Below are 20,495 nucleotides of genomic sequence, written 5' to 3'. Positions count from 1 at the left end.
ACTTAGAAACTAAAGGCTGGTGGTATTTAGGGATCCATGAAGGGTGTACGCACTACGTACCTTTGGTTGAATGAAGAAGATGGAGCACTCAAAGAAGAAACTGGGGACTTTGCCTCTTGTACTAACTTTAACTTCGCTATACTTTGAAATTCCCACTAAATTCCCGTTTAAGCTTCAATCACAAATTCCTTACACATGAAATTCCTGGGTTTTTCCTATAACAAAGAGAGTATTGGTTTGAGCATATGCAAAACTTGAGTGACTCCAATGATAATTCTCTCAAAAAGCAAATGGAACAGAAAACCAGGTGACGTGGATAGCAACACAGAGGTGGAATTTTGCAGTATCATTGGAATGAAGAAAGCTGAGGCAAAATCAGAACTGTTGGGGATCAGGAAACTAAAATGTGTATGAAGAACTGATGGCTTTTCTTCTTTCTACTTTGGCGATGAGGAAAAGAAGAACAAATGCGTACTGGGATGTAGATGTTGGGTGGCTCATTAGGCTTATTTATTAGTCTAATAGCTTGCTTCTTTCTGCACTCCAGCTTCCCAGGACTTCAATTCAGGTGCTAGTGAAACTTGATGTTATGCGATAGGCTTTTGGAGTTGTTTGAAAATAGCTGGAGCCAGTATGGTCCTCTGACCTACAACCTCAGCATCATCTAAGAGCTAGAAATGCAAGAAGGAAAACACCGCAGGCCCCAGTGACCTACTGAATCAGTGTGTGCACTCAAGTTAGAGAAGCACTAGTCCAAACCATCAGTTCTCTGCCATTGTGTTTTTTTTCTGATGGCAGGAGAGACAGTAGCTAGCACACTTGGGAAGTATCTCAATCTACTGCCTGCCTGATGTGTGTTAGTAGTGTAGTGAACCTCTGTTACTGATGGGAGTAACACAGGTGAACAAGAACCCTCAGTTTGTTTGATGGGGAAAAGATTGAAAAATGCTCATCTTAAGCTACAAAAGTTAAATCCACAAATTCTAAGCATCCATCATATAGCTATCTCTCTAGACCAGAGTTTCTCAATCTCAGCACTATTGATATTTTGGACCAGATAATTCTTTGTTATGGAAGCTGTCCTGTTCATTGGTGTTTAGCAGCTTTTCTGTCCTCTATCCACTGGATGCAAGTAGCACCCCCTCCACACACAGTTACAACAACCAAAAATGCCTCCAGACATTGCCAAATATCCCTTGGGTAAGTGGGTGAGAGGCTTGGGGATAGATGGGGTGTACAAAATTGCCCCTGGTTAAGAATCACTGCTCAAGACTTAGTCCATATTGACAAAATCCTCTATTTCTGAAGTAAAAATGGATCTTTAAAATTTATTGTTAGATTGGCAATTATATTTCGACCTCTACGACTTATCATTCTGATGAGAGTTTTTCATCTGGCTTACCAAAAAAGACATCTTGAAATACTGACCAGAAGGATGGTAAGTGGGCAAAACATGTTTGTGATTCAGAAAAATGTTTGTGTTTCGGGAAATACTGGCGAGTGTTATAGATATGTATATAATCTTCTTTATTTTTATGTTGATTTATATTTTACAAATTAATGATTGTTTTAAACTCTCAGGTTTCAGGAAACAAACGGCGATACAGGAAAGATGGATTTGACTTAGACCTCACTTACATTACTGGTTTGTGAAGATTTACTCTTGATTTACTTACATTAACTTCACATTTTTCTTGTGTGTGGGTAATTATATGTTTATTTTGGTTCTTACCTTGTCTAAAGCATTCTTGATCTGTGAAGACATCTACCACTATGGTAGTGTGACATATTTGTAGTTTAACCCTGACAATGGAAAATCTCCATTGTCATCCCAAATCAGGGTTACTTGGTTACAGTACAGGGAGTTGAAGGAATTTTCAGCTGACTCCATTTGTTTGGTTTAGAATTTGTTGAGTTCTAATAGTTATCCTGGGTCTCAAGGATCTCAGAGAGACCTGTTCTCTTGCTGGAACCCTTTGTAGGTCTCAGGTTTCTGAGTCAGGAGCACTGGAGCACCCTGGGAGTTCCCACGATTGCTGGATCCCAGATCTCTCCTTTTTCTTTAGTGTTCAGATAAGAAATTCTCACCATGGGGGCAGCTCCAGACTGAGATCAACATAAATCTGTTGCATTTGGCTGGAAGCAGTTGAGTCTTGGGAGCACTGTGTGAGTTTAGTGGTCATTATATTGGATATTTTAATATGTTATGTTGATTATTCTGAGGGTTAGTTAGCTTTTTTGTCATTCTCAATCCTGAAATTTCTTTTTTATGAAAAAAGAGTCTGATTATATGTAAATTAAGTTCTCATTTATTGTTTTACATGTATAATAACATCTGTAATAGTGACTATTTTGACTTCCAGGGCGTATTATTGCCATGTCATTCCCATCTTCTGGAAAACACTCTTTCTATAGGAATCCCATTAAGGTAAGGGTATTTATCTAACAAATGCTCATTTTTCTCAGTAAACAGACTATGGAGTTATAAATTTAATATAACTTAGAACACGTAGGTGGCAGTATTCTCCTAAAAATATACTCTTTCAGGTAAAAAATTTAATGCATATTATATATACATATATATTATTCCATTTATAAATATATATAATTTATATAATAATATAAATTCATCTCTTATAGAAGGATAAAAATATAACATGGCCTCCCTTAGAATAATATATGTATATTTGTATTTAAAATTATGTATTTTATATATAATATATTATATGGTATATATTATATAAATATAATTGTACTTAATCATATTACATAACATAATATATGTTGTTTATTATTTTATTATAATATGTATTATATCCCACGTTATATTATATAATATGTTATTATATGTGTGATATAATATACCCTGTATAATAGATTACATGTAAATGTACAATATTATTCTAAGGAGGCAAATTTTATATTTTTCTGTTTCTGTAAGAGATGAATTATATGTAATGTATATTTATAAATATAAATAATATATAACTACCACAAAACCCTATAATTCACATGGTAAAATGTTGAAACTATGACCAAAATAGGAAAACTTCTAGAGCTGTCAGAAAAAGACAAGACAAAAAGCTTTCTTGCGTATGTAGAAACTAAATGTGATACTGTCCTCAAAGTTTAAAAATTGTAATTATTACCTTCCCATTTAAAAACTTTAATTCTAAATTTAAAAAAATCTATACACAAACCACTGATTAACCAGACTCCACCCACCAAAAATTGTCAATAATAAGCAGGACCCAGAGGAGCTGATAATTCACTGTTCCTATATGAACAACTCTCTCAGGATGTATCCCATAAAGTACTTTATTTTACAACCTACTTCTCTTGTAAAACTAAACCTCCACTTTATTACATAGGAATTTGATACAGTATAAAACTAGAACTGTATGTAAAATACTGCATCTAAATGTTTCCAATAGTCTTGTTCTGTTGGTTCATCAGTGACTTCTCTGGCATCATCATCGTTTTCCATGGATGATTCTGAGAGAATCTCTCCATGTCTACTGGTATTGGATCCTACTAATTCTTCTGTTTCATGGCAGTCACAGTCGCTACTTACAGGGCCTTATATTTGCACTACCTTCAGAATGTAAATCTTTCTCAGCTTGAGACCAATGAGATTCCTCCATTTGGTTATTTTTCTCAGAAGTCTCTTCATTCACAGTTAGTTAAGGCATCAGATTCTTTTTCTTGACTTTTTTTCTTTCTGGGATCATTTCTGTTGATGTCATTAAAGACTCTCTTCTGCCTCTTCATCCTCCTCTGTACAGTGCTGCCTGATACAACTACTTTGTCTTTATTCTTAGATGAAGATGATTTTGTTTCTTCTATCATAACTGAAGAAATTTCACTTGAAGTTGTTTGGCCATCTCTCTGACTTCTCCTTCTTTGTCAAACTTGAGTCTTTTTACCTCATGCTCCTCAGCTTCCACAGCATCTTCATTTGATGTTTATTTACTTGGTGATTAGATTACCACTTTATTAGAAAAGGACACAACTCAGGAACAGCCAGATAGAAGAGATGCATAGGGCAATGCATGGGGGAAGGGGCACAAAGCTTCTAAACCCTCTCCAGGCTCCCTTTTCTCTCACTTTTCTCAGGTGAGCATTTCCACCTGCTCACCAACCCAGAAAACCTGTACTTCTTTAAAACTATCTTGACTTTCCTAGGTCCTTTGAATTTCTATATAAATTTTAGAATCAGCTTGTTAATTTACACATACACACACACACACATACCCTGCTGGTATTTTATCTTGGATGACATTGACTACATAGCTTGACTTGGGGAGAATCAACATCTAAAAATATTGAGTCTTGCAACCCATACACATAATATATCTCTGAATTTATTTAGGTCTTCTTTAATTTCTTTTAGCAGTATTTTCACTGTACAGGCTTTGCACATCTTTTGTTAGCTTTATCCCTATTTGATGGATTTTGATGCTATTTTAAATGGTATTTTTAAATTTTCATTTTCTAATTATTTGCTGGGACTATAACTGATTTTTGTATGTATTTCCAGCACCCTTCATAAATTCATGCATTTATTTTAATAATTAATTTGTATATTCTTTGGGATATTTTACATACATAATCATGTAATTTACTACTTTAATTCCACTTTTTGTACTTTTCATTTCTTTTTCTTTCTTTATTCAGCTGTCTAGGACCTCCAATGTAATGTTGAATAGAAGTGGTAAGAGTAGACAGCCTTGCCTTGTTCCCAAATTTAGGTAGAAAGAATTAGCTATTTCAATATTAGAATGATATTTTCTAGAGGCTTTTTGTAGCTATCCTTTACCAGATTAAGAAACTTCCATTTTATTTATAGTTTGCTAAGAGTTTTTAATCATCAATCGGTGCTGAATATATCATATACTTTTTCTGCATCTACTGAGATAATCAAAATGTTTTTCTCTTATTCCATTGAGATTTTCGAATATTAAAACAATATTTTCTATTCCTGGAATAAACCCCCTTTGGTCTTAATATATTATCCTTTTTAATATATCATTAGATTCTATTTGCTAATATTTTATTTAGAAACTTTTGTACATACTAATGAGATATTAACCTTCAATTTTCTTTTCTTGAAATGTACTTATTAACTGGCCTGCAAGGAATTTTCATGCCATATTTGCCAGCATTGGGTCTTCTCATTAAAAAGGAAAGGCTAATTTTATGGGTGAAAATGGCATTTCATTACTGTTTTGGCATCTTTATTGGTGAGGCTAAATATTTATCTTTGTAGGTTGTTAGCCAGTTGGATTTTCTCTTTTGTGAACTGACGCTTTTATTTATGGCCTATTTATCTATAGGGTGAGAGAGTAATCTTTAAATTGTTGTTACTGTGTTATTAGTTTGTACTACTATAACTAGTTTATAGATTACACTAGGCATAGTCCTTATTCTCTCAATTTTACTGAAGAATCTCCTGTCATTTGTTTGTTGTACTGTGGCTTTTTTTAAACAGAAATTTCAAATTTTTGTGAAGTCAAACCTAAATCTGTTGATCTTCCATTGATAATCCTTAGTTCTTCCTCATCCAAAGAATTGATTGATGTTCATTTACATTTCTTAGAGATATTTGTGGCTTTTTATATTTGATACCTCAGTCCATCTGGATTTTATCTTGGTGTAGGGATCCCACACATTTTTGACACTTGTAAGACTATTTATCCCCCCACCACAGTGCTATGCAGACTCAGAGTGTTTCTCTTTTTGATTTATTATTTCCTCCTGACAGGGATAACCAATTTAACAAATTGATCATTTTGATACCTTAATTTTTCTTTTTCTCAATATTAAGCCAGTAAACATTGCTATAAGGGTACTGTACTAATCAATTTTTGACATTTTTTACAGTCACTTTTGTTTTTGGCAGAGATACATGCACGTGTGTGTTGCAGTTGGATAAGTTTGCTGGAAATATTGTTGTATTAGTATGGTGATATTAACTGTATTTTAAATAATAACCACTATTTATTATTTTTAGTTATACATATATACATATATGTGTGTATAACATACACATATATACACATACACACATATATATTCATTTTAGAAAATAAGAAAACACAGATGAGCCAAGAAATTCTCCATATTGTTACCATTTATCTAAAATTTGACATAATGTGTTTATCTTTTTCTGTCATGCACACACATGCACACAATCATACATACATTTTTTGCATTTATTTATTTAAGTAATGCTTAGGTAGATGGTAAAATCCAGATCATTATCTAAAATACATATCTATGTAGAATTAGATCTAGATAAGAATCATATAGTACTGCGAATTAATGAGTAGGAATAAATTCACTTAAAACTAGTCAACCAGCTAATTTCCTTGTCTGGTATCTTTAAACAATGTGTATTTATAGTAGAGGCTAATCAGGGTAGTCAAGCACAACCTTGTGGGCTATTTGAAAACTATCAGTGGGTTAGATGTGATTTGGAATGCACATACTCTTATAGTCCCTGAATCTCCCCTAAAAGGTGCTAAGTGAGGGACAAGGGAATAAAAGGTAATAACCATTTCAGGCTACTCCTAGGAAGTGGCTTATGTTGGTGCCATGTGGATATATGTAATATATGTGTCCATCGATTTTAGGAAGTTGTGCGGTTCCTGGACACCAAGCATCGAAACCACTACCAAGTCTACAATCTATGCAGTACGTACTTAACTAGATATTTTCCTACTATAGATAGAAAACCAATCACTGCATGTAAGAAGACGATTCAGTTTTTACGTTTCATTTAGTCATAAGTATTTGGTAGTGGTGGGAAGTGAGTTAAAAAATCTCCATCTTGCTCTTGGCCCTATTTGGTGGGAAAAGATAGCTCAACAGCACGAAGTGCCCCGTGAGCGAGACAGGAGGCTGGGGTAGAGGCGGAGCCATTTTAGGAGTCTGTATGCTCTAGTGGTTTTAGGTGAAGAAAATATTTCTGTTCTTCCTGCCAGCTCCTGTTTTGAAGACAGATAATTCAACAAATTCATTCTCTAACCCACTAGGAGTGGGGTGTGAGGAGAGCAGGGCCCTACACAGAAAAAAAAGAAAACGGTGTAGAAAACAGATTATATCTCAGCTTACTACTTTGTCTTTCTTGATTTTCTCCTCTTCCTGTACATTAAATTATCATTTTCAGGAGGCAAACATTTTGGTCGACCACATTTGCTTCTGCTCTGTGGTGCTTAACTACCCTATAATAATGTAATGAGTAGCCTGCTAGAAAATTAAAAGTAAGTCCTATTAAGCAAACCAAAATAGGTTGAACTTAGGTTACTCAAGATGGACAAACCACTACTGTCCTTATATTTTTGAGACCCTTAAGTTTCTTTTAGAGCAGGAGGAGCCAGTCAGAAAGCTCCTTTTAAAGGTGAATAAGGAATTTCTAACAGAAAAGCATAACTTATTCATAACTTGATCATTTACTTTGTTTATTAGATATAGAGGTATGACCCATGCATCATCTATTTTAGGTGAAAGATCTTACAATCCTAAGCATTTCCACCACAGGGTCCATCGAATCATGATTGATGATCACAATGTGCCCACTCTAAAGTAAGTTTCTTGCCAAGTTGGCTGTCAGAAGAGGGCTAAATGAATTGAGCTCAATTTTTTTGAAGTACTTTAATTCAACTAAAAATTTTACGTTTGAAATCAGAGAGATGCTGACTCTTTCGAAGGAAGTCATTGAGTGGATGGCTGAGGATAAAAGAAACATTTGGTGATTCACTGTAAAGGCGGAAAAGGTAAAAACATTTTTCTTTTTATTTCTCTTTTTCTAGAGAAATGTGAAAAACATATTAAGGTACAAGACCAAGTCATACTGCTATTAATCAGTGTTAATAATTGTTAACACTTTTTAATATTAGCTTCAAGACTGAAGAAAGGGAAGGAAAGGGGGGAGTAGGGGAGGAAGGCAGAGAGTAAAGAAGGGAAGAAAATAGGAATAAAAACTAAGAAATTTCTGTTGTTATTGACTATTTGGTTTCTTCATTTTTGATTTGCTAAAATAATCTGTCAAAATACAGTGTTTAGAAACTGTCTGAGCACTTGTGTTCTATTTAAGATTGTTCTTAAACTTTGTGAGAGGCTTTTAAAGTTAAGGGCACCAACAGTGATGCTATTTCAAAAACCAAATCTACTGGAATTTTTATAGTGTAATGATACAAAGAAGATGATTTTGGTGGGTGTACAATGAAAAAAAAAGCTGTTAGTAAATCCAACCAATTTAAGTTGAATTAGATTTTCTCTCATTCAACTTTAGACTTTTAATAATCATCCAAGCATATTTCACAATTTTTGACAAAGAACTATGTTTTTGGTGAGCCGTAAAATGGTTTTTTATATTGAATTCCGGGAAAACATAACTCTTTAAAACTGCCGTATATATTTGAGTAGAATCAAGTTTTAGTCTTATTTGAAAACTAGTTTCAAGCCCATTAGTGAGTAGGCAAGTTCTGTCTCCAGATCCACAGGTTGAAATATTCTGTATATGTTAGCAATTTACAATACCATGGATAAATGAAGAATATAGAGGTTGAACCACATGGAACTGTCAGTTTTGGACCATCTTTCACTTATAAAAATGGCCATTTCACATGGCTCAACCTAAAATATTATAATTTCAAGCAATTGGCTTCACTATTCTTTTAATTAAAGCTAATTCCCTGCTTGAAGGAAAACATTCATTTCAAATTTCATTTTTTTCTTTTTTCTGAGAGAGGACTATTCTGTGTTCACATGTCTTTCTTCGATTTCCCTTTAGGATTGTTTGGAGGGCTGGTGTTCAGCTGGTGCACATCAGAGCAGCCTCTTTTTTTTAAATTGTCATTCGTATCAGTTTTCCTCTATCTATCTATCCATTATCTATCTATCTATCTATCCATTAAATCAATCTTATTATCTATCTATTATAAATCTATCTATCCATTAAATCAATCTTATTAATTATATTACTCAAATCTTTCTATTTAGTATTTCTTTTCTTTTTTACTATTTCTTTGTATCAACTATTTTGTGTGTTGATTTCTTCTTTTAATTCTATCAACTTTTGCCTTTTATATTTCATAGTGTGTTGTTAGGTGCGTGCAAATACATGATTATTATATCTTCTCAGTGGGTTATTTCTGTTATAAATTTTTCATCATTTTACATTCAACCTTTCTGTGTCATTTTGGTTTAGATATGTCTCTTTAAAGAGTATATACCTGCATCATTAAAAATGCAATCTCAGTATCTTCATTTTCAATGTATTTATTGCAATTGCTGACATATTTGGACTTATTTATGACATTCAGCTATATGTTTTATATTTACCACAATTTTTCTATGCTTCTTTTTATCTACTTTCCTGCATTCTGTGGATCCTCTCACCCTTTTGTTTTTCCTATAATAGTTTATTTTGAGGTTTCTTGGCTTCAACTCCTACCTACCAGCTTGACTCCTCTCTCCATTTCTGATCCTCTGAGTTTTCCTTGCCTTTTTATTTTTGAGTTCAGCCATTTTTTTTCTTTATCATTTCCATATGTTTGATACAGAGGTGGAAGTTTTCAATCTATCATTGGTGCTCAAACTATCATCTTGATTTAGAAATAGTCTTTTTAACTTTCAATCATCTTTGTTAGATTTCTTGAACTTTAATGCAAAGAGTACCCAGATTTAATATTCTCAGTACCCTTGTAAAGAAAACTCTTTAGATTTCTTAGAATAAATATTCTTTTATCTTTTATGGGAAAATGTAAGAGAAACCTCCTTGCCAGATTTGCCAGATAAATAACAAAATACCTCAGATGAAGCAAAAAAAAAGGGTCCAGCAAAGAAAACTCCAAAAACAGTGATCCAGGTGCAGTGAAGAAATACTGAAAAGACCAGAGGAGTCAAGCAAGCCTGCAGGTGACTGGAAAAGGCAGTCACATCAGTGGGATGTAAAGGAGCTCAAGACTAAGATAGATACATTGATGTAGAACAGTCTTTCTCAAAGTGTGCATATTATTATGCAGTTGGTAATGGTGGGATAATTAGCATTGAACTGTCCAGATTTAAAACCTAGGACCATCGCTAACCATTTAGGTGAGTTAGCCATTCAAAGCCTCAGTTTTCCCATCTGTAAAATGGGAATTGTAATACTTACCTTAAAGGATTGTTAAGAAATTAAAATGAAGTAATGCATATTGCACTGTGTAGTAGAGCACCTGATACATAGTAAACAGTGAGTAAATGGTAGCTATTATAATTATTAAAATAGAGTCTAAAGACAGCCAGCACCAGAATCGTTAATGAGGAGGAAGTGACCATAGCAAGTGTAGACTAGAGAGTCAAGGTGCTTGTCTGTAAAAGGACAGAGAGAAGTTAGTTGTCTGAGCATTTGGGGCTGATAGTGAGTGTTGTTTATAAGATAGGGTAAGGGGAGCTGAATGTGTTTATTTACCAAGGGAAAGGAGTCAAAGAGAGGGAGTGGTTGAAGACACAGAAGACTAGGGCCTGATAAAGTCAAAACCCTGAATTGAGAGAAGGGGATGGGATCCAGAGCCCAAGTGGAGGATTTGGCTGAATTAAGAGGAGAAACTCCTCACAAGTGAGATTCAAGGGAAGAGGTGTAGTCACAGGAATAGATGTAGTTACAGGAAGCTTGTAAGGGGGATTCAGGGAGGCAACACGTTATCGGAGATCCTGCCTCTGGGAAGAAAGAAATGAAGACACAAACTCAGAGTCAGTGGGAAGGCAATTGGGTTGGCGACCTAAGGAATGTAGGGAAAATTTCAACCAAATTCTAAGGGAACCAAGAAAAAGAACTGACTAGCACCATTGAGAAGTGTTTTGGCTGCAGTGAGGGTCTAGCTTAAGTGTCAGACCATTAATTGACATTATTACCAACATGAAAAGTTGCGTGATTTTTCTCCAGCGGTTCTCTGTATCTCTGGTGTTTCTGCATCTCTGTTGTCTCTACATTTCTGGTGTAGGAATGGAGGAAGTGGGTGCCCAAATGGACCCAGTATTAGGTTTTTACAGAATGGGCACAGCAAAAGGACCAGAAGCAAGAATGGCAATGTTACTGGCACTGTTATTTAGTATTGGTAAAACCAACAGTGAAATTGTCCGTCATACTTCTAGGTGGATGAGGAAGTGAAAACAAAATGAGAAAAATGAGTGGCCATGGGACTGGATGACAGGATAAATTGAAAGAGCAAATATATTCATTCATGCCTTGAACAGCAGATCCTGTCTAGATGCATTTATGTGACAGTGTACAAAGCAGATACAAGCACATCTCCCATGGAGACCACAGTCTATTGTTTACAGAGAAAATATATGTATTAGATGGTGACACGTGCAATTGAAAAAATAAAAATAAGGAGAATATGTAATGGGAGAGAGGTTGCTAACTGATATGTAGATGGTCAAGGAAGGTCTTATCAATACAAAGACATTTGAGCAGAGATGTCATACAAGGAGTACTGTGAGCGTACAGATGTGTAGGGAAAAGTGGGTATAAAGAGTATCAAGAGAGTATCAATGAAATAAATCCACCAGAACTTGGAAAATTCACATTGGGCTTGAGTGATCATAGCTTTTCTTTATGTGTATGCAACAAATCCATTTAAGTATATTTGTGTTAAAATTTCTCCCTAAATTAACACCAAGGTTACTGGCTTACAATTTGGGAAATGCACTACCTCCTGATTTGCAAAGCAGGAAATGAATCAGCTCTAGGCTATCCACACCTCTCCTGCTCTCCACCATAAGGAATATCCAGTGATGCTGAGGAATCTCTTTTGCAAGTTTGTCCAGTCAGGAATTCTAAGTTTTCTGGAAAATAATTCCACTGGGCCCAAGGACTAGATTAACTGAGAACTCTCTCACAGCTTCATCAGCTATCTTTTATACGTGTCTTTTACCAATGTTTAGTCTATCCTTTTCAATTGGATTCTTTTTCCCGGTTGAGAGACTAAAAAAAAAAAGAAAAGAAATTGAAAAGATGCAGTTATCAAAACATAATGATTAAAAGCACAGGCTTTGAAATAAAAGATCTAGGTTTAAATCCCAACTATGCCGTTAAAGAATTTTGCGGCATTGAGTAAATTACTTAAACTCTCCATGCTTTAGTTTTCTAATAGTTTTCTAATGTGGATGATGACAGTTCCAACCTCATGGTCCTATTTTAGAGATTAAATGAAATGTGAAAATTATCTATCTGAAAGAAGTATCAATGGCTTGATAATATTGGCCATTATTGTTATCCTTCAACTGGTATGCTATCAGTTTTTAGCAGCAGACTTATCTTTCCTGAGTCTTTTTCTAGTAGATATACAATGAACATATTTTTATTTAAATAATAGGAGTGAATGTTTAAGCGTCTCTAGCTCTTTCAAAGTCTTTTTTAATGGATGCTACAAAGTACATTTTCATTTGAGACATTCATTGTATCAAGTAAGGCAGTCAAACTGACAAAAGGCTATTTTGGTCTGAATATCTTGAATGAGAAATTGTTTCAGTTACATGCTAAGTGCTTTAAACAACTCTAAGGGATACACACACACACACACGTACATACATACATACATATATACATACATACATACATAGAGCTACCACTCTTGGTGTCTGGAAAATCACCTCAGTGCTCTGGTTATAGATTCAAGAACTTGAAATATAAGATCTGCATTGTGAGGAAGGGTGATGGACACCACTTGAGAAAGAATAAAGTTTAAGGATTGTTGCAAAAGGTCATATAAGCTGGCATTAAGGTATCTAGCTATTTGACTATGTGAAAGTTTCTTAAACTTACAGAACCTGAGTTTCTCAGTTTCTTTATGCCAGGTTGTTTACCTCACTGAGGTGTTGTAAAGATTATATGAGATCTGTTAAGCATTACCCAAATGTTAGTTGTTATCATTATGAAAGCCAAAAATTGTATTATATTTAGAGGTGCAAGATGCTTTTGCCGACTTCAGGATAACAAAAGCTCTCTTACGACTTCCATCTGACCAACTTGGTGGATTATTTCACGTTCTCCATTCCCTCCATAAACACACCTATTGGTGTCCATTGGCATGTTGAAAACTTGTAGCTAGTATGCTTCTTTTTAGTATGCCTATGTGTTTCTGCTTCCACCAGTGTCTGCCAGTTCTACTTGTTATTATACTTATGTCAAATAATCAAATATTATGTAGATCTGTAAAATGTCAGAGTGAACAGAAAGAGTTACAATTTTATGAAACCTAAGTTGAATGTTTCAAGAAGATTCAATGAAGCTGACTGCCTACAACCAAAATTGCAGCTGAATTAAATGCAAGTACGACTAATGTAAAACATTGGGAGAAAAATTCCAGTAGTAAAATCTAGAAGGATCCTGCACCTAGATTGCTCGGAAGAATCTGAAACTAGAAATATGGATGAGGCAATGGTTTATACCATGAGTCTGGCCTTTCCAAGAAAAAACTCCAGTTGGGGGCACTCAAAATGTTAAAACCTTCGTCCAATATCAGAAGTTTAGTGAATGAATGTACATTTATGTTTTAAGTTAAAATAAAATATTGGAGGCAAGTATGTATCATTTTTACGATTCCCCGCTGTACACGACTTGACTGGATGAGAGAGCATCTACTTTGTCTGTGCTTGTACTTATCTACAGTCACAAGGACATGAATCTGCAAAAGTTTTCTTCAAATGGGAAAATATCAGAGTTATAGAGACCAGAAATGTCCTTGAAAATTGAAATGTTAACAGTCTATACAACTGAGAGCCAGGTTGTTAATGGTCAGTAGCTTCCTTTAGCAAGAAGCTTTTATTTGTAATAGCAGACGGTGGTACAAAGTCCTCTTTGGAAGCACTTGGCTTAGAATAGTGTTTTTCAAACTATGGGTTGCAAAATAAGTTTAGTAGTCCATTAAACAAACAAACAAAAAAGGACTAGAAAATAGAGTGCATCTCAAGTTAGAAGAGTAAGTTTGGAATTACATAAAATAAGTTCAGCATATACTGGCTAAGACAAAAGCTACAGATCATCGTAAAAATAAAAGTAACATGTTTTTTAAACTCAGATTTTGTATGGCAGGACAAAAGTATCAATTGGAATAAAACATAAGAGACTTCGAGAATGAAATGACATGAAATCAAGGGTTTGCTTTACAATGCTATAGAGGAAAGAGAGAGAAAGAGGGAGAGAGGGAAGAAAGGAAGGAAGAAGGAAGAGAAATTAAACAAGTACAGCAATATAACATGATAATTATATAATCTGGGAAACAGGTATATGGGGGTTCATTATACTACTCTTTTTACTTTCATATGTGTTTTGTAACACACTTAAAAACTCTAATGAAAATGTAAGGAGTAAAGGGTATTCAAATACTCGATAGTGTTTTGGGTTCTGACCATGTTTTATCTTTTATAGGTACTTTTAGTTAGAAAAACAGGGTAGGTAATTAGGTCTTAATTGGTAAGCAGCTCTTTAGCTTTGGAGTCCTAGAGCAGAGCTGATTGCTTCTGCCTATTACTGCAGCCCCCAGCAGTAGTAACTCAAGAACGGTATACACGTGCCCATGTGCGATCATGCACAGAGTTAGGGCAGAATTCCAGGTGGAACCTCTGAGCAGTGAAACAGCTTTGGCTATTTCTGAATTGAAATACTTTGAACAAGCACTTTCAGAGTGAAAGAAAATCAATCCAAAATGAACTCTTAGGATATTTCTAAGAGTATTTTTATACCAAGTATTACCATGAACATTGGTTCACGAACTAACTGTTTTCTTTTCCAGGACGGACTGGTACTATGGTTTGTGCCTGCCTGATTGCCTGTGAAATATTTGTAACTGCAGAGGTATGAAAGATGTTACTATCAACTCTGTCCTGTGCTGATTGAATTCGCTAGTTCTGAAACCTTACTGGTAGGATGTTAAGATGATCCTTTGAGTCATGGTACTTATGAAAATGTAATTGGAGAGGTGGTTATTAGAAAGCTTGGTTTTAATACATCCTTGTTTAACTTGCTCTAGTTAGTAACTAACCTAGGTACCTCTTACTCTGGGCCAAGATGAGGGTGATGTCAGTGACATACTCACCTTGGGCACAAAAATTAAGGGAATGCCAAAAATTTTAGTAATTAAGATAAATAATATTCTAATTCAATACTTTCAAAAATAAAAATTAATGCAAAAACTCCATGATGTATACAATAGCAACATTTTAAATAGAAACAGGACTCAATGGGGGCAGGATTGAGATGAGATGAGTAAGGTCCAAGTTATGCAATTGTACAAATACTCAGCAATCTAGAGGTTTTACTCGCCTCCCCTAGTCCCAGATCTGCTGTTACTCCCACCAACTGCAGAATTCTTCCTTCCTCACAAGAATAGTACCAAGATTGATTAGGTAAATTCTCCAAAGGACCTTAAACATCCTCAGAAGTGCTAGGAAGATAGACGGTATCGTTTTTCAACTCAGAGCCAAGTCTTGCCCGAATATTATTATCTTTGCGTACTCAGTATATGTGGGGTCTGTGCCCTCTAGAAATTTGTGAGAAGACAGAGTGGGCTGTTTCTACGTCTTTAAGTAGGGTCGTCAGTCTTTTTTCTGCCATGATCTTGCTGAGAGGTTACCACTTAAAGGACACACTCTCAGCAGCTCTGCTCCTCGTTTGGCTGCCAGTCCAGATAAGAGGAGCTGTGGGTTATGCACAATACCCAGCAGTCTAATTCCACCATCTTCTTTTTTTCTAATTTGAGACACACAAATTATAAAATGGATGTTCTAGGACAGTGTTTTTCAAACTACGGATCATGATCTATCAGTGGGTTGTAAATCAACTTATTGGGTTGTGACCAGCATGTTTTTTAATAAAATAAAATAGATTAAATAGAAAATGTCAAATGGTAGTATTATTTTGTGAAACTTTTGTTTCAGGGGTGTGTGTGTGTGTGTGTGTCCTAGGTTTATTAATGTAGATTGTAGCTTTAAAAATAAAAAGATCAGGGCCGGCCCGGTGGCACAGCAGTTAAGTGTGCACATTCCACTTTGGCGGCCCGGAGTTTGCCGGTTCGGATCCCAGCTGCGGACATGGCACCGCTTGGCAAGCCATGTTGCGGTAGGCATCCCACATATAAAGTAGAGGAAGATGGGTCCAGATGTGAGCTCAGGGCCAGTCTTCCTCAGCAAAAAGAGGAGGACTGGCAGTAGTTAGCTCAGGGCTAATCTTCCTCAAAAAAAAATAAATAAAATAAATAAAAAAATAAAAAGATCAAAAGCCATTGACCCAGAGCCCTAAACTGAGAGCCAGAGACCTATGCTCTGGGCCTGTGCTCTCTCACCTGGCTGCATACGTCTCCGCGACAGGTCACTTGGTTTCCTTTTGGTCTCAATCTTCCCCTTTGTAAAATGGAAAGGTAGGAAGAAGGACCAGATGATCCCTAAGGTCTTTCCAGCTCTGAAACCCCATGTCTTTATCAGCCTTTGCATGAGAGCAGACCTTCCTGTTGCCTTCTTAGTTTTGTTGTATTGGATAGCCTCTGCCCAGAGACCGCTGATTTAAGGAAATAATGTGCCTTGGAAACTTGAAGAGTACCTTATATAGGAAAGGAGAGTGAAAATGAGCCATGATTGGATTGTCCCCTTTTCTATAGGAGAGCCTTTATTATTTTGGAGAACGACGAACAGATAAAACCAGCAGCTCTAAATTTCAGGGAGTAGAAACTCCTTCCCAGGTAAGTTTCTTTTTAAAAAAAGGTGGGTTCTTTGGGGAATTTGGTTAAGATTGGTGCCTATTACTTAGTTTCATTTAGACTTTTCTCCTTTGGTGATCAGGTAGCAGCACTTGGGTGCCCCGTGACAGGCCTGGATCCTTCCCAGGTCCCGAGAGCCATGCCTATGGCATGCCTGTGCTTTGCAAGCACTGAGTTCTCCCCAGAGCATCCTGCTTTCCATTTTATATTGGTTATTGTTTACAGAATTCAGGAGTTGATTCCCCTCCCAAAGTAGGAAGGTCCAATTCTAAGGTTCCAGACCTCTGAAAATATCTAAAGTCATCAGCCTTTTATTTCCCTGCAGAAAGGAACTGAGTCTTTCACAAACCCCTACTGGGACAATTCAGCCCTTGCAGAACATCACAAGTGTGTATGTGCACACATGTGTGTGTGTGAGAGAGAGAGAGAGAAAGAGAGATGGGGAGGCTGTGTTTTTAAAGAGAGAGAAAAGAGGAAATTAACATTTTTCAAAAACCTATTATATACCAGACACTATTGTACTTTTACATATATTAGCTCATTTAATATTCAGACAACCCATGTGAAATATATGCTATTACCCTATTTTTTCCTTTTGAAAACATTTTATTGTGGACTTTTTCAAGTATAAGAAGTCAAGACAGGGCCGGCCTATGGCCAAGTGATTAAAGTTCCACACATTCTGTTTCTGCAGCCCAGGGTTTGCAGGTTCAGATCCCAGGTGCAGACCTACTCCATTCATCAGCCATGCTTTGGAGGCATCCCACATACAAAGTAGAGGGTGATTGGCACAGATGTTAGCTCAGGGACAATCTTCCTCAAGCAAAAAAAAAGAGCAAGATTGGCAATGGATGTTAGCTCAGGGTGAAACTTACTCACACACACACAAAAAGTCAAGACAATCATATAATAAATTCCTTACAGTCACCTCACCACTTCAACAATCATTTCATCATGTAGCCAACCATGTTTCATCCATTCTCTCCCCATTCTCCTCGCGCGCGTGCACACACACACACTCACTCACCATCCTTTCTCTATACCTGGATTATTTTGAAGGAAATCCCAGACATCAGATCATTTTATACAACAGATATTTTAGTGTGACATCTAACATAAAGACTCTTTAAAAAACCCTTAAAACCATTTATCATATCTAAGAATATTATACCTTAATAATATCTTAATAATTTCAAATGTCTACTCCATGTTTAAATTTCCACAATTATCTTTAAATCTTTTTTTAAATTTAGTTTGTTTCAATCAGGGTCTAAACAAGGGCCACACATTTCATTTGGTTTCTTTGTCTGTTAAGTCTCTTTTAGTTTATAGGTTTTCCATCTCTCTTCTTTATTCCTTGTACTTTGTTTATTGAAGGAACTTGGACATTTATCCTATAGAGTTTACAACATACTAGACTTTGTTGAACCACGCTAAGTGCTTTGTATTCATTATCTCCTTTAATACTCTCAATAACTCCATGAGAGGGCACCATTGTGATTCCCATTTTACAGATTAGAACATTGAAGTTCAGTGAAATTTTTTTGAACCAAGAACTCAAGTCTAGATCTGTCAGACTCTGAAACCCATTATTTCCCATCCTCTGCACAGCATCTCATCTGTTTTTGCCTTTTCTATATTGCCTCTCAAACCGAAGTGAGAGTTGGTTGGCAATTGTTAACTAGATGTGGATGCGGCTGTGAAAGAAAGTTTTCTTTGAATGAAGTGATGGGAGCTGAATAGATAACCTTGGCCTTGTTAGCTGGCTCTGGAAATTTAGTAACTGCTGGCTCTAGAAATTTAGTTTGGGGCAAAAGAACTCAACCTTATCCACTGATACTTTTCTGCCACACCCAAGAAAAAAAAAGATAGTAATAAGCTATAGGCTAAAAGTAATACTTGAACTTACTGAAGCCCAGCTCTAATCATGACATTTCCATGCTCAAAATCCATAATGGCTCCCCTCTGCCAAGGGCAACAAATATAAACATTTTAATCTGGCATCAAGATCTTATTTTTCCAACCATTTCTTCCATAATGTACATTCACATGTCCTACGCTCTAACACATTTGGACCATTTGCTGTTTCTCAGCCTGGTACCACTTTATACCCACATGCTGTTGCTCATGTGGACCCTTTTTCCTGGAGTCCTTTTCTCTTCCCAGCCTGATGTAGTCTCTTGCTTTTTCAGTTTTTATATCCCTTTGTGTTTCTTTTAGGGACTAAGTGACTTTATATTATTCTCTAGCTATTTGAAGTGGCGACTTCTCTGCCCCTTTTGCAGACAAGGCCCATGTCTTACCCATCTTCCCAACCTTGGCATCCCAAAGCACCTCTTATAGTATCTCCTTTGTTTGTAGTGAATGCTTACTAAATAGATGCTTGTCTTATTAACTTCTGTTACAAACCCTGTTGTTTTAGGCTGAAGGAGAAGGAAGAGTGAGAGTAAGAGCAGCTTTAGGGCCATGATGGGTTACATCCTTTAATGAAAGATCAAGAATCTAGTGGCAGAAGCCAAGGGGACGCTAGATGTAAATCCTTCAAGGACTCTCGCTGTACAGATTCCCTTCCCCATTTCTTCTGTAGTCATGCACAGTTTCTCTAACTTTGGTCCAGAACTGGCACTCCCTAGGCTACAACTGAATCTTTTCTGATTCACTGCGAGAGCAATACAAGGACCCGGCCCCAGGTTTCCGAGCTGTGTTGGCAAAGCCCCAGGACAGAGTTCCCTCCATGTGGGGAGGTAATTCTCAGATACCATCAAATTCTGACCCTGCATTGTGGGCCATTCTACAGACTACATTTCATCCACCTCTGAGTTAAGAAATTGCAAGAGCGCTTCCCTTGACTGGCCATTTCTAATGCAAAGTATGGCAGTTAATTTAACACTTCTCATTGGGTGCAGAAGAGTCCGCGAACTTTTAAGTCCAGTTGATTCAGTACCTGAACTCTTCAGCTTCTTGAAGAAAGATTCAAGGAGAGAGCCCTTGTGAGCAGCCTGCCACAGGAGAAGAACTAGACTAAAAAGGACAGGGCTTCCTTGAAAATAGAATTGGGGAAATGCAAAGTGAAGGAACGAGAGAAGAATATGTATCTATCACTGGCCTAGAGAAGTCTTCCTCTTGAGTTTTCACATCTGCAGTTCTCTCATGCCTAGGAGGCGACTCTCCACCAAACCACAAGCCTTCCTTTAACTCCGTCACAGTCAAGCTTCTACCCTTGGATCGACCTTTTTCACAGTTGCAGTTAGCTGCATCTCACTGTAATGTTGTTGAAACTGCTTTGTTGGTTCTGGTTGGTCAACCTCTCAATCATAGCAGCCTATAAGCAACACCTGGCTCCTTTCTTGTTCCTTCCCCACAGCACTTAGTTCAGTATCTTTTTTTAAGGTAGATATTCAGTCATGAGGCAACATATATAAAAATGCCTATAATGGCATGTATGTAGATTCATATAATGTCATCCAATAAATGTTTCCTTAATTAATTACTCTCCTTAACAAGTTCTATGTATAGAAAAAAAATCAGGAATGCTGACTTTAGACTTTTCATCTCCACTTAAACTGAGGCTTCTGTTGTTTTGCAGAATAGGTATGTTGGATACTTTGCAGCTGTGAAAAATATCTACAATATGAATCTTCCTCCAAGAAGGATACTTATGATAAAAAAAATTATTGTTCATTCAATTCATGGTAAGTGCTTTAGTATAATTGGAAAATTGGGCAGGAAGGCCAGTGTTCTTACTATTCG

The 20,495-nt window shown here is 36.2% G+C and overlaps 1 protein-coding gene and 1 pseudogene across 3 annotated transcripts in view; one reads left to right on the top strand and one right to left on the bottom strand.

The window, feature by feature from the left end:
• LOC138918377 (mitochondrial ornithine transporter 1-like) overlaps positions 1-20,495 on the bottom strand; it is a 64,717-nt gene that overhangs the window by 22,644 nt on the left and 21,578 nt on the right. Inside the window, exon 4 of one of the 3 annotated variants that reach the window (XM_070239636.1) lies at positions 67-215. The exons of the other annotated variants lie outside the window; for them this stretch is intronic. Within the exon in view, the coding sequence (XP_070095737.1) occupies positions 190-215 (26 nt within the window). The 3' untranslated portion in view covers positions 67-189. Of the gene's footprint in view, positions 1-66; positions 216-20,495 lie in introns of those variants that run through there. 3 annotated transcript variants of the gene reach the window in all.
• LOC106781207 (phosphatidylinositol 3,4,5-trisphosphate 3-phosphatase TPTE2-like) overlaps positions 1-20,495 on the top strand; it is a 116,695-nt pseudogene that overhangs the window by 84,626 nt on the left and 11,574 nt on the right.

This window comes from Equus caballus, chromosome 17, assembly GCF_041296265.1.
Source record: "Equus caballus isolate H_3958 breed thoroughbred chromosome 17, TB-T2T, whole genome shotgun sequence".
NCBI classification, from domain to species: domain Eukaryota; kingdom Metazoa; phylum Chordata; class Mammalia; order Perissodactyla; family Equidae; genus Equus; species Equus caballus.
This window is presented reverse-complemented; position numbering and strand designations above follow the sequence as displayed.